Consider the following 15,695-nt stretch of genomic DNA (forward strand, 5'->3'; position numbering starts at 1 on the left):
ATGAAATTGACGAAATTGGTGTCAAATTTGTCCAGTGATGCATTTTGGGACACCTCTGCCTTTTCTTTCTTTGAGCACTCAAAAGATGACAAAACCGTTTTTGAAATTACGTTTTTTTTTCAGTTTGATTTTTTCTTTTATATTGTTACTCGCATTTTGAAACTCCACTTAAAAAATGAGATTCTAACCAAGAGCCACGAGCTTGTAGTTTAATTAAACAACCACAACAATAGATGTGTGGATTCAAAAATGGATAACTTTGTCATTTCGTAATCTAGTATAATATATATGATATAACTGAAAAGTTTTTCAGGCTGAAGCATGTCGCCTTTTGAATTGTTTTGCTTACATGGCTACCCCTGCTAATTTTTGCAATGGTTCACGCGCCAAAGGGAACAAAACTGAGGCGAGACCCCCCCCCCCCCCCCCCCCCCCCCCCCGCTATCTCCTCTTGATCAAGTGTGTGTTTGTTTGGAGGGGAGAGGAGGGAGAGGAGGACGAGAAGGGGGGGTAGGTGGAGGGAGGGCACCGTGGGACCGCGCCGACCGAGGGCCCTCCTCCTCGCCTCGCCTCCCCAGATGTGAAGCAGCAAGCCGGGGTCATTTCCAGCCGGAGAAGTGTAGCGACGGCATCTCTCGTTGACAACTGTGTGCAACTTTCATCGTGGATCTAGCAAACTTTTCCCCCCTCGTCTTCTCATCAGTCACAGACAAGAAGACATTCGGATCTATGAACAATCCATGTGGACTTTATGTGTAAGCACTTTATAAACCAGAAGGAATGCCTATTTTATTGGCAAGAGTAACTTTGTTGTTGTGGCTAATTGGACTAGCGCGAGGTGAGTCACGGCAATTTTCATTTATCTTCCCTGTGTTCTTATTTTCATGACTTGTTCTTCTTCACAAGCGTTTTGAAGTCAACCTGTTGCCCTTTTATTATTTTTTTTTAGTTTTTGAACACTTGCTCGAGGTTTCATGTGTTGGTCAAACGTTTTTAGCTCAAGGCCCCTTATTGATTGCAGTTATAAATATGCTTCTTCGGCTAGATACAAACTCACCCAAAATGCAGTAGTTTTGTTTTGGGGATCTTTATGCGCCTGCTGGTATCGTTTACTGGATTCTCCATTCCACTCTATTATTGATGTCTGTAAGTTCTAATACTGTATGTGACTTTATTTAAAAGTATACATGGCAGGTTTGTGTGTGTTGTGGGGATTTAAATTTACTTTGACAAAGACCCAAATCTATATGAAGATTTTGAATATGTTTTGGAGGTTTTTTTTTTTTTGTCAACATTTAGTTTTGGTTAAATTTTTTTTTGGAATGTTTCATTTTGTAAGAAAAATAAGCCTTATTTTTGCAATTTTAAACACCTTTTACAACACCTTGTGAATTTAAATTTTGATTGCACTTATTTTTATAAATTATTTAAAATATATTAGATATTTAGTTTTTTCTAGTTTGGCAAGTTGTCATAAAAACTTGTCAGGATCAATATTTCTGACAAGTATAAAGAAGCGTTTTTCTAAAACAGTCATATAATGCTATTAAAGTTTAACGAGTAATGTGCAACAAATGTCAGCTTGTAAATTTCACTTTATTATCATAATATTGCAATTTTTAATCCAGAAAATTCTCAAAATAACAGAAGTATACTCAAAAAAATCTATCTTTCTGTTTATGAAAGGAATGCTAGTTTCTTTTTCTTTAAAAAAAAACTTTCTGCAAGATGTCAAGTTTTTGACATGCTATATGTCATTTTCATTTCAGCTTTGATTTGATCCAATCTTAAATGAACGATGAATAAATTGTTTAGTATGTCTGTTTAAATTAAACAATCATGCTTCATCTCTCCCCATACTGTGTTTAGGTCTACAATCTGGGGCCTATATAGGGCTCTTCAACCAAACTCTTCTAACAGCTCATCGCAACTCCACTTGATATTTTTGAAGTTTTGTGCACAAAAGTTATCATCCTTTTGTCCAAATTGTCTTTTCAGGACGAGTGCAGGTATATTTTTGTTATGACTGAAAACTTTTCCTTGGCAGGCCTGAAATGCTCCATGCCCACCGAGTCGTGTTTGAACCAGGGGAGGTGTGAGGCCTCTCCAGATGGCAGCGGGCAATGCAAGTGAGTGCAAAAAGTCATCGTGTAAGAAATGGGGAGCGCGTGTCAGAGTTGAGTCATCAGTGGTGGACTGTCGGTCCCTGCGCGACTGATTTCCCTCAGCAGCCTTACTGGGGCGGCCCTAAATCATCTTTTTTTTTTTTTTTTGCTTTTCTTTCACTCAACGACAGCTGGGGTCTCCAGAATCCCGGCGGCCATTGTTCACGGCAGCGATTAATTCTGTGTGACTAATCTGGGCGAGGCTTCCCAGAGAGGCCAGAACATCAGACCCTGTCCTTCGAGACACAGACCTCTATAACCCGTCTCCCTCCTTTTCCTCTCTCTCTTGGGATTTTGTCCCTAAGTGGCCCTCAGTCTGTCTTGCTCCCACTGGGCAGATGGCGGTGGCTTTTTCATAGTTATGCACTGTCTGCAGTGAAGTTCCTTCACATTAAGGGATCGTTCCAAAAGTTCCCATATTTGGCTTTCATTCACTTTAAAACATTTTTTTTCTTTGCTTAAAAGCTGTAAAACGATTAAAAACCTAATTTTGTGCATAAAATTAAAAAAAAAAAAAACTTTATAGATTTTAGTAAAAGTACATTCTGATTTGGAGTTGAGTAAATTTGCCCATTCGGGGTTCTTCAGTAAGAGTGGCCCTTGGGCTCAAAGCCTCTAGCCAGACCGCAGAAGTACAAAATTTCATAATTATGTATGTTATCATTTTTTTTATCCTCGTAAGTTGATCATTATAGATCTTTCATCAGTTGCATATATTTATTGATGTCATTTTAAGTCCTTCTATGACAAATAGCTTGGACAAGATAAAAGCCTTCAAAAGCCAAATTCACTTTGATTATTACTGAAAAAAAGAAAGAAAAAAGTAACTTCATAGAGGTAATGATTTTTCATACTATCTTGAATATTGATCCAAGTTCAACCAAAATAGCTATGTACAGGCTAATAATTGAACCTTATCATATAATAACATGAATATAGTGTGCGGCACCTGTTGTAGCACAACCTGCCAGGATATGGATGACGGTGGTCCAATAGGACCTCCGCCCAAAAAAATGGCTCAATGTGAAGCCCTGACAATGACATACAATAGTGAGTCACATGACCAAACCAAAGAAAACAGCTGAGCCTTAATTGGCTGTTAACTGAGCCCACATCATCTGTGGTGTCATTTTCAGTCGACAGATTAATAAGAACGGCTTTCGTTTGAAAAGTGTCAAGTTCCCATTTAACACTACTAGAAATTAGTCTAAAGGTTACAGTAATACCATCATTTATATGGAAGACATTTACGCAGCGTAGGAACTGGATGAATAATGAAGGTTACTTGTTTTATTTAGTATGATCCCAAACATAGCCGGACTCAACCGGCGTGGGCATATTCACTCATAATTGTCATAAATCCAAAACCAGGGAGCCATATTTGGCCTCCTGCCACAGCTTAATTCGGTCTGGTTGTGTTATTCACCCCTTTTAGTCCCCAGGCTACCACCCGCCCCTCTCTGCCTTCCCCATCTTCTCTGTAGGGGCCACAAAGCCATCATTGTGCCTCTGCAGTGTGCTCCTTCTCAGACTTCTCCAATTAAACATTGAGATGGGACATGAGGCCCTTACTCCAGGTTTGCTGTTTCAAAAGGGATTTTTGCAGGCTCACAGATAAGTGGGAATGTGTTTACGCCAGTATGCAACTAGGTATTTTTATGGAGGAAAATGCAGTTGTTGCTCAAAATAATATCACATTTTTCTCACTTAAAAAATTGTAGGAGGCATTACGTAATATGGTTACTGTTTACAAACTTCAAGCTTGTTTCTGCCATCTAACACTTCAGCAGAACCGCTAACAGAACTTCCCCATTGAAATGCTCAGAGCATAATGGGTTTATTATTGCCAGCTGTTTTGCCCAGTAGTTTGAAAACTGCTTGTTTTCTTTCATTTTTCTTTTTCCAACCAAGGTGTCATGCCAAGGTTTAGTAAGAGGGGTTGGATGCTTCACTCAACAGGCTTACCTACTTGACATTCCATGCCATAAATACCATCTCCCGCTCGTATCTGTACGGGCACTTACAGACGTTTTTCTTCCAAAGAAGTTAGCTGAAGGCCTTTTGGTTTGCTGCTTTTGATTCCAAGCAGCCATTTTTGGGGCATTAAATCTCAATTGTGTGGTGTTTGTTTGGCGATGCGGTACTGAGGACTCACAAATGCTCATGGTAGCGATTCATTATCTGGTTCTAGTTGATGCTAATCAAGTTCCTTTAGTTGCACTGGTGAAATAAATTATGCACATATGTGGGATAATCTTAAACCACATTTTTAGCAGTAGAGGTCAGTCGCCAAGTCAGTTTTGAATGAAACATTTAGTACATAGGCACTTCCATTCTAAACCTAGAATACAGTTAGCTGCAACATATTGCCAACATTTTCAATTGACAGCCTTCTTTTGTTGTCTCCTTATCTGGGGATTGGTGTGACTCAAACAATGATTCTTTTCATGTAACCAGATGTTATCATATGACCACTGATCTTGACACCATTTCTGTTGAAAGTGAACAGATAGTTCACACATTTTTCTGGCTGGCTGGTGGTAGCTTTCGTCCCCCAACCTAGAAGGTATCACGCGGTCAATTTGTTCTTTGTGTGGAAAGCCAAAATTTGAGAAACAAGCCAACTTCAATACAAAAAAAGACAATTATTCAATCTTCAGTGACTTTCCAATTACCAGCTATTTTAGACCTTTATTGTTTTAAACTAACTATTCTTTTAAGACCCAGAGAATGTTGTGTTCTGTCGCAAAACGAGAACTGAACCTACCAATATCTTTTCATACCAGATAAATTATCTTCTACATTTTTACGGTTGTTTGTAAGTTTTTGAATTGTCTTGTATAACAGTAACCTTGACGGTAGTTTTTGATTAAAAATGACGTCACAATTGTTCAGAGCTCAGGTAACAACCAATCCCAGTCGTCCACTGAACAGTTCAGAGTCCCGAATTCAATTCCAGCTCGCTCCGGCCTCCCTGTGTGGAGTTTGTTTGTTATCCCGGTGCCCGCGTAGGTTTTCTACGGCCATTCCGGCTTCCTCCCACGTTCCAAAAACATGCATAGTAGGAAGGTGTATTGGACACGCTAAATTGTCCCTAGGTGGGATTGGATGCATGAATGACTATTCATCCCTGTGTGCCCTGCAATTGGCTGGCAAACAGTTCAGGGTGGATATCAGAGCACATCACTCGTTAGGCTTTTTATGTTTGCATCCACTTGTCTAGAGGATGTTCATTTTTTTGATAACAAACAAGACCCTTAATTCCGGCTGGTAAATGCACTGAATGCTACTATATACAGTACCACTACTTACAGTATATGAAAGTGAGCCCTTGTCTTTCCATTTCTGCCAACTCTTCAATGGCACCTCTGTTTGCTGTGGTCAGATGAGTCTGTCTATAACCCCCATGAACCCTGTATTGACACACACACCTCCATTGAGAGTCAGGAAATGTCCTCAGAGCAACTAGAAAGAAGAAAAGGTGTCGTATCTCATCATGTGATCACGTTGGTGAAACACATACTGCCTTTTTTACATGGCCACCTCCTTGTCTGATTCCCTTTGGCAAGAGTTATGATGTCGAGATGGGCTGATTGGGCCGACTGGAGCCTCAACACAGAGGATTAGTCATATTTTAACTTGCCAAGAAAAATCTCCCCAATTTCACGACGACTTCCCAGGAGGGGTGACAGTCACTTGGTTTTTCCCCTGCGCGTCGGACCACCTGTCTGCGGACTGGTGGAACGAAGGAAGAAGTGTTGACTTGAGGTTTTGTTAAAGATACAAACTAGCTGACGTCAGGTTTGCTCACACCTATGTGACTGTGTTTTTCTGACATAAGCACACACCAGCAATTGGGCTGCATTCAAGCTTTAACTGCGAAGTTTGTTATGGAAATATACTTTCAGTTACTAGCATTGGAATATGGTGATGTTCACTGTTGTCAGGCAAAAGCTTAAATTGTCTTCTCATGGTCAATTTTACGCTTTCACAAGTTGATACTTTTGTTCCTTCCCTGTGTTGTTTGTTGATTTTATGCATTAACGATGTCAAAGTCTTAAAAACAATAGTACAATGGTGCTGTTGTGCCCCTCCAGCCCAAACAAGTAGTAATTTTCAAGATGTGATGATTATGCCTGACAGCTTGTCTGTCTGTTTTTCACAAAGTTAAACTGACAATGCAGTGATTTTGGTTAATCATTTTAGTATCTTTAGTGATGTCAGTATTTTCCACAAGCGCAGGTCTACTAGGTTACCTTTGTTTTTGCCAGGCAAAGGCAGAGTTTTGGTATATTCCAAGATGCGCGAACCGCAAGGTTACAGGGATTTTCAAGCGAGAACTACAATTTGGACCCAGGAGCAGGCGGGACACAAAAGTGGAAAAATAGAAAGCCTTTTTACGCTAACATCCAAAGTAACCACAGCAAGAATGTCAAATTAGGCATGGGAAACTAAGCTAAAAAAAAATTGGACACTAGACTCGGGAAACTAGACTCTGTAAGTAGACTCATAAAACTAGACTTCAAAAGAAACCAGGCAGTTTAATGACAGTTTGAGACAATATAGAGCTAAAATATTGTCAGACATCATCAATCATCAATATTGTCAGACATTGTCATGACACAATAAGACATTGTCATGACACAATAAGGCAAACTTAAGGATCTTTGCAACTTAAACATCAAGAAACAAACCAGTCACAACAGTAAAGGCGCAACTCTATAACGAACTTGATAAATACATAAAAATATCAATGTTGAAAATCCAGGACCATTATGGCAAAGACAAATACATGACCATTAGCAACTGATATCACAACAGGGTTTCCAAAAAACTAGTAAACCATCATGAAAATTGATAATATTAAAACACATGAGCACTCTAATATGACTGCATAAGCTATTCTGGGTTCCCATAAACAAAGAAAACGTATTGTAACATAGCTGCCTAGCTCAGGGATATGTCTAGACTCCAGAGAGTTGCTCTCCTGCATGTATTTGATGTTTCCCCTCTACTTCACAGCTGATTCAAGGATTGTGAACAGGCTTCTGCTGAGCTTGCTGATGAGCTGATTATTTGAATCAGGTGTGATGTACGAGAGAAAGATGAAAAGTATGCAGCTGTATCAAACTGGAGTTGCCTACCCCTGGCCTAGCATTTTCGGTTCATATCAACTTTTTAAACAAACACTGCATGTCACTAACTGGCTGAAGGACACGATAGCTAACAATATGTTCAAAACGGACCACCACCCAGCGCTAATAAAATGCCAGGGCAAATTTGTAATGAATCACAAATTTGGCATACCATTACAGCCCCAATGATAATACATTTATGTGGTTTCACACCAAGCCCCCCTGGGGGGTAACCCTAAGAGATCTGTTGTTTGATGAAAACCACCTTGCCACTCCTGATGTGCAGAACTATCTGATTATCCTCTGTTATTCCATCACCAGACTAGCTCAAAGCCCTTAAGTGATTCACAGCCTCTGTGGTAATCATTACCACTGCTGTGACCCATGGGACACCGTTTTCCTGCCTCTGTAATACTCCCAAATAAAGAGGGTCTCTATAATGAAGACCTCAAGATGTGGGCCCCACTCCGCACAATTAGAGATGGCAGAAAAGAAGGATGGATGAGAGGGGAGGCAGAACATTAAAAGTAGAGCGCTCCTTGTCATTTGTTTATTTGGGGGACGGTCTGGTAAAATGTTGTTTCACAACAAATAACACTAGTTACGGAGTGATTACCGCCATTTCCCATGATGGCCACAGAGAGGAACTCTGACGAAACAGCGAGAGAAAAGGCGACTCATCAGGTGTTGCTTTTAACAGATCAGTCAGGTGCAAGACCAAATAGCAAGGAAAAAAGATAGCGTTGGAGACAGGAGCATATATGGTAACAACCAGCAACATTGTGCTGCATTTTGTGTATAAAAAAAAAAATATATATATATATATATATATATATATATATATATATATATATATATATATATATATATATATATATATTTATATATATATGTATATGTATTGTCTGTATTGAAAGACAACAATTGTTGGTGTATGATAATGAGACGTGAGACACATCATCACAACTTTACATGAGTCCACCCCACTGCTCGAGCTGGTAATTCTAATATGTATTGGTTTTGATGCATTTTTATTATTTATTAATATCCCGACTTGTCCAACAAACAAGAGACGCGAGTTCCTTGCCCTGATGTTTATTGTGGCCTTGCACTTTTCATCTTTACACGCTTCATCCACACTTTCCACCAATCGTTCACATCGTAGAACTAAGAAACAGAATTGTACCTATTCATATAAAAACACATACATACCACTTTGGGTAATTGTCTTCCGTTTACGTTTCCTCTTAGTTCAGCTTCTCAGCTCCCGAAAATGATTATCCTTTAATGAAGTGTTCTAAAAGCGGATTATTCCAAAGGATGTCACTCTCGGACCTGATACCAATAATATCTCCCACAGGGATCCACATGGCTCAATAGTGGAATAAATGCTTAGCTAAAAAACTAAGCGCTTTAAAAAGGGGGGTACAGCAGCAGGCTTGTCCAGATGCCAAATCTGGGGGCCCACCGCTGCCCTGTCCCAGCATACAGTTCACATGTAGCCTATCTTCTGGATATTCTACACCCCAGCTGGCAGATTGGGTTGACATTGATAAGGGAAACCCCTTTTTAAGTTGGGTCAAATGTCAGCACAACATCTGCTACAGAGCTGGAGTCCCCGCCCATGTCCCCATAAGTGCTGCCGACCTGTTGCCAAGGACTACAGCGGCAACCCTTGAAGAGCAAGGAACAATGACCACAGAATAGAATAACAGTATTCACTTTACGGACATGATAATCTAGCCACGGTTATGCGATAGCTCGCCCAACACCTGATATTTGCTCAGCTTCTGATTTGTGCACCTCCTTTTCACGTCGTCTTTATTTACCTTTCCTGCGGCACAGTTTTACCTGCTGCTGAGATTCTTCTTGTTGAAGCAGCTGCCTCTCACTGTTGGTTTTGATTCCATAAAAGAGCCGTTGACTGTCTTTTGTCTAACCCGTCATTTATTTATTTGAAAACTTTTACCTCAATTACATTTTGAATAAGAATTAAAAAAGCAACACAACACAAAAAATGAAAAGTTACAAAGGAAAAGAAAAAACTTTTTGCTTAATGTGAGAAAAAAAAGGTGTAAGAAGAGATATTTATAAACTCCTTTTACACCCAAAATATTTTCCTGAATGAAATAAATTCATTCACTCCAAAAACAAAAAAAACAATGTTGTTTCTAGCTTTACGCAATCAGGTTTTTAGAGCTGAAGAATGAGTTTAAAAAAATAAATAACCAATTACTGATCAGAAGACAGGCCAATGTGTTTATTTAAACAAGGTATTTATTTCCCAACTATTTTGCAGTCAACTCTCGCTATTCAAGGGGAACGGGGAGTGGTCTGGCCCACAAATAGCCAAAAGTTGCATTGGGGGTAAAGAAAGGGAATAGACGAGTCTCAAAAGATGTCTCACAAGTTTGAGCTCATGTGAACAAGATGAGGTTTTGTTTTTTGCAATATATATGTGTGTGTGTATATAAATATAAATAAATATATATATATATATATATATATATATATATATATATATATATATATATATATATATCATCATCTAATAAAATGAAAGACAACGTTCCCTTGATATTTGCAGTTAGTAGCAGTACGTTGTACAATGAGGCCAAATGGCGCTAACAGTTTCCTGAAGTAGTCAAAGACAAGAACATGGTGACCTTGTCACTTCTGCTTAGCACTCCAAAGCGGTTCAAAAATATTGGCCCTTAAAGGTTTATTCCATGCTGTGTCTGCAAATCATTTTGCATGCTGGTGGTATTTCCTTTAGATGTTATATTGTCTATAAGTATCTCAACTTGCCTGTTTTTATCCTTACCCAGCGTCAAACATTTGTGCCATGCTTCGTGCTAGTCTCGCTTCTTTTGTAAATAATGTCGCTATGCAATGTGTGTGGTAAGGGTTAGGGTTAGTAAGTCTCAACTGAAATCGGTAAGAGGACCCTTAAAAAAATTCAATTTTTCAATTCCCATCCCCAATTACAACTTTTGACTCTCACTTTGGTGGGTTTATTTACCATGTTATTACGACACAAAATAAAAATATCAACAAAGAATGGCAACTCAACTTGTAAAACTAATTGTTCAAGGCGCAACCAAGTCACTTAACTCACTTTATGAAACATTTGTTTTGTTTTACTGCATTTGAATTCTTAGCGAGTCAGCACTTTTTAAAAAGTGACTTTGTGCTGAAAGTGTATTTGACAAGTCCTTGTCAAGTTAAAGAGCAAACTGTTAGTATTCTTCACAGGGAGTGTGCCGCAGTTGACCGCGGGACCAGACTATGTGTTTGGATAGCATGTCCACGTGCGGCGGCACAATCTATTTGTCTTTGAGGTGGTCGTGAGGCGTCGGCGTACAGTTTTTTACAATTTCAACTTGGCTTTTCTGTTGTTTGTCTGAAATGCTCTAAAATTAGGGACTGGATCATACTGATAGATCCCAGGTTTTGACCCTATTTCAAGGCATGTATATGTGTAAGTATATGTAATCTGAATGAATGATTTTTTTTTTTTTTTTTTTTTTTTACACCAGTTCTGAATGTTAAGTTTACATTAATACGAATTTTAAATCAACATACATCATTTTTGCCAGAACATTTTGCACATAATTTATTTTGAAAGAATAAAACCTTTAAATAAATGTTTGTTATATCTTTGATTAAAATCATGGTTTAGTTTATAAATGATATAAGCTAGCCCTAGTTTTTGAGTGTTTGTGGAGTACAGTACAAGATAAATAAAAGTCACAATTTTTTAAATAAATTAGTTTCCCATATGACTAAGACTTTCATTCTTCTGTAGCTGTAGATGTACAGTAATGCCCAAATAAAACATTTAAAATGAATCCCAAAAGCTCAAGAGTAATACGACTTGACAAAAAAGAAAATGAAGGGAATTTTTTGTACGATAATAGTTGTTACGTTTTTTGTTTACATTTTGTATACAAATTAAATAGTTTTTAGGTTATACGTAGTTATTTTGTTAGTTTTCATGAACAAGAATAATTACAATCTTTACTTGGGGACAAGTGGTGGGATGGTGGTGTCACTAGCAGGAAGAGTGGTGGGAATATGGCTGGTGGTGGTGAGGGACCTTTTGAATGTGCCGGGGTAGCAGCTGCCGTCCTCCTCATTAACATGCGCACCTGCTCCTTGCTGTCTTTTTCCAGTGGGCCTGTGCGGCGCTTCACAACCGCTGGGTGCTAAAGAGGTACCCCCACCTCTACCCTTTGCATCCCCTTTCCCCTCTACGCATACGCACTTTCTCTCCTGGGAGAAACTTGATGTGCAAGAATTTTTGGCTCAACAGGTTTAGGAAATAATCAAAAACAAAACCACGATGTGATACATAGCGAGCCTTGCTACTGTATACTGTATTTTTTGCTTCATGCCCCCACTAATCGAAGATTTGTAAGCAATGTTTCTTTACATATCATCCCAAGTGTGAAAAAAATATTACAGGCAGCTGACATCAGGAAAAAGGCTACATAATAGAAATTATAAAGAAAAGGCTGTCAAGAGAACATTGGACCCCTGGTTTACAGCGCCCCTGGCTTACGTTTTCTTTATGTTGCGATGCAGAATACTGAGTTATTTTATTCCCTCTTTACAATATTTTCCCCGCTTTGTGACAAAAACAACTGTCATGACCCTAGGGGGTTGGCTTTATTTGTGTTGTTTTGTCTCCATCGCCATCTTTTTTTAGGTAATTGCTCTTATTTACTATTGCCGTCTAACTGCTTCCATGCAGCGCGTGACTACAATGCTGGTCTGCTATTGATCGGCGTCTCTTCATGGAGATGCTGGTCTGCTATTGGTCAGCCTCACACGTTTTAAAATGGCGGAATGGTAAAGCTTTGTTCTATTGTGAGTGGTTAAAACCGTATTTATAGTGCATTTTACTGCTTAATTCAAAGTTGAATATTAATATTAGTTCTTATCTTTATCATGTATAGTGCTGCCCTGTATGCGTTTAGCTCGTTGGCTTTTTTGTTTGTGCCAGGTATTTTCCTTGAAATTAATAGCTTTTCTAATTCAGTTTAATGATTGACTTACTGTAATCTGCGTACATTTTTTACATTTTGCATTTTGAGTAGTCAAATCCATGCTCCTCACCTCTCAATCAACCTTAGTAGATTATTAAAACAAAAATTGTGGGGCAAGGGGTATTAGTCAGCTATTCGATGGAATAAATGATAGAATAAATTAATTTTATCGTCACAGCCCTTGTTTGTTCCCGCAATATGAAGAGATAGTGCTTACAACCTCAATGAGGTAAAAATAAAATGCGTCTGTGAAATCATGCCATTTTCTGTGCACCACATATTGTGATCTGTGTTGATAGCTTAGTCTTGTTGTTTGTTTTCGACGTAGTATCTCTGTTTGTGTCAAGGTTCAAGGCAGTTGACTTCTTCGTTCTTGTCAAGCGCACACTAATTACAGAAATGGGATGCTCGCACAACCAAAAGGTAGCCTTGGTTGGCATGCCACTGGTCACTCAGTCCAGTGTTTACGCAGTGGGCAGCCTAGCATGTGATGTTTTCTTATTCTTGCCACAATCCCAAGGCTGGCTAATCCCCCTGAGAGGGCCACTGTCTAAACACTCGTCTGTGCCTAAAAGAGGGGTCCGCTGTTCAGCCCCCCCATACTCATTGGACCCCCTGGGAATGTTTTGGGATGTAATACTGGCATCCCTTTCAGGGCTAATAGCCTGTCTGTGGTCAGGTATTTGGTGTGACAGTGGTGCAACTATGTCGTGGGAAGGCCAGTTGGACTCTTTATGAAACACGATGCAACAAGCTGTCCACTTTTTACTTATACCATATATAGCCATCTATTTTGCCATCCTTTCAATGAAATTGTATTTAATATATCCAATTACAAAAGGTTTCGTGAATGAATTTTCAAAATTTAGAGGGTTCATACTGCCAGCAAGATAAAAAAAAAAATCGCTGGTCTGAAGAAGCTCCTCAACCCACTTGAACATAGTTTCTTAAAATAAATTTGAAAATGCACCAGTTTTCTAGACTTCAACATCCTTGCATGACAATTAGATGCCACAAAATGGTAACTAAGCATTACGTATGTCTAAAGTGTCTCAAACCGTATTAACACAGTTGTCTGTTTTTTTTTCAAACCGCCACAAGATGTGTGAAGCTCTAATATTCTAAATGAAGTTCCTCAATGCATACCAACATTGTTTCATTTTACTGAGATGGACCAAAGCACACGTTTGTCTAAATAAAACTTTTCAACATTCTTTAAGGTCGTTCTTTGACATCTAGATACTTGCTTCAACAGTGCACCCGGATTCACCAAATCACCACATTTGTACAAATAAAAATCTTGAACTCTTTAACTTAGGTTCTTGGCTTCAGACCGCTGAAATTTGTAACCCTAACCTAAATCTAACCCTAACCCAACGTTCCTTAGTGTCGAGATGCCACACAATGGCATCAAAGCTCAATGTTTGTTTATATGAAGCGCCTTAACTCACTTCAACAAAGATCCTTGGTACTAAAATGCCATAAGGTGGGACAAAGCAAAGCGAAGCAGCATTTCAAAATTATGCTTTTCTCTCGCTATGTGGGAACTTATTGGCCGGCGTTTTTACGACGCAGACTCGACCTGTGAGAAACATCACATGAGTTTTGTTCTCCTCTTCTTTTTACTGCCCGGCAGCCATTGTTCACAGAAGTCGATGACGGAAACAAGGAGCTCCCATTTAAAGCCCTCTTTCTTATAGATGAGTTGCTTGTTGTAAAAGCACTTTATTAAAGAGACATGGGCCCTACCGGATGAAGGCTATGACCCCATAAGTTGATTTATGAGCATAGAAGGCCGACGCTAAGAAAACTTACTCTGCCTTCGCTTGGGATGCTTCACAAATTCGAGATTAACAGAGTAGAATGCAATTTTTAAATCACAGAGGCTCCATTTTGGAGTCTGGGATGCTTTATTTATGTGTGTATTTATTTATTTAATCTAGTGTTGAGAGGTTTAATATCATATCTTTCATTCTTAAATAAAATGCAACACAGGGGAAAATGATTACCTTGACTTACAAATTGAATGATTTCTCCAACTCAATTTTCTTGTAAGTTTTACAGCAAATCAAAGATGTTAGTCAAGATACATGACATTCACTTTGAAAATGATTTCAACTTATCTTACAATCAATGAGACAGTTTTAAAAAAACAACCTAAAGGCTGCCTCTAAGAAGTGCTTGCCTATTTATCCTTTGGCCAAGTCACATTTACACACATGAACAGTCAACTGGCACCAACCGCAGACGTCTTTCTTACAGTACCACAGCAAGCTGATATATAAAATAGCGAAAAGAGAGAAAGCAGATCTTCTTACGTTCCACCAAAAAAAAAAAAGTTTGAGCTGTCATCGTAGTAAAATTTTCATCACCATGCAGTTTTGATGCCTATATTAAAATAATACTATGGAATAGAATGTAACCAAGCACCCACTTTGTTACTCTCATTTAAGACAAAAAAAGCAAAACATTTGATTTCAGGAAAATTGTTTTCGTCAGGTGTCGGGATGGATACGCCGGAAGCAGGTGCCAGTTTCGAGACCCGTGCACCGCCGCCGCTTGCTTAAACGGCGCCACGTGCAGTGTGGTGACCAAGGCGAACACTGTGGACTTCAGCTGCACCTGCAAGCCAGGTTTCACCGACCGTCGCTGCCAGACGCTAATTGCCAATGCCTGCTTTGGCACGCCGTGCCGCAATGGGGGCACCTGCCTGCTAGACGGTCCACAAGGTTACAAGTGCCGCTGTCCGCCCGGATGGTCAGGTAAAGGGAAATGTACTTCAGTGCCATTGTTATGATGAGAAACATAGTTAAAAGTAGTTATTTCTCTTGAATGTGTTAGAGCTGAAAGGCTGTGATAATGTTATATCATGCTCAAATAGAAATGCTCCATCTTTTCTTGATGAAAGTCAAAACAGTAGGTACTCATTGAACAAACCTATCGAAACACGCAAATGTAGATGAAATAATGCAACAGTGTCAAACAAAGTTACGCAAAAAATATACACAATATACATGCAAAAATCTGAAAATCTAGAATGAATTTTTAAAAATGTATGTTTATTTACATGACAATAAAACAGGAATAGAAACGTTAACCATTTGTTTAAAAAAACTGAAAAATTTGGCCCAAATCACATAAATATTTGGAAATCCAAAATATGAGAAATTAAAATTAATATCTGAAATACAAAAAGAAAATGGATAAAAATAATTTAAAATATTAATTAGAGCCATAAAATTATTTGAAAAATACTGTATAAAAATCAAAATATTAGGAAAGGTACAGGAATTTTACAGAATACAAAAATATAATTTAAAAACCATGTTCTTAGACAAACAATG

At 38.7% G+C, this 15,695-nt stretch overlaps 1 protein-coding gene across 1 annotated transcript in view; it reads left to right on the forward strand.

Moving 5' to 3' along the window:
• The first annotated feature begins 627 nt into the window (after positions 1 to 627).
• LOC148429329 (neurogenic locus notch homolog protein 1-like) overlaps positions 628 to 15,695 on the forward strand; it is a 51,654-nt gene continuing 36,586 nt past the window's right edge. Inside the window, exons 1-3 of the mRNA XM_088416461.1 lie at positions 628 to 838; positions 2,048 to 2,129; positions 14,851 to 15,113. Coding sequence (XP_088272587.1) covers positions 781 to 838; positions 2,048 to 2,129; positions 14,851 to 15,113 — 403 coding nt within the window. The 5' untranslated portion in view covers positions 628 to 780. The remainder of the gene's footprint in view (positions 839 to 2,047; positions 2,130 to 14,850; positions 15,114 to 15,695) is intronic.

This window comes from Hippichthys cyanospilos, chromosome 1 (assembly GCF_059441005.1).
Source record: "Hippichthys cyanospilos isolate Australia breed blue-spotted pipefish chromosome 1, RoL_Hcya_1.0, whole genome shotgun sequence".
NCBI lineage: Eukaryota > Metazoa > Chordata > Actinopteri > Syngnathiformes > Syngnathidae > Hippichthys > Hippichthys cyanospilos.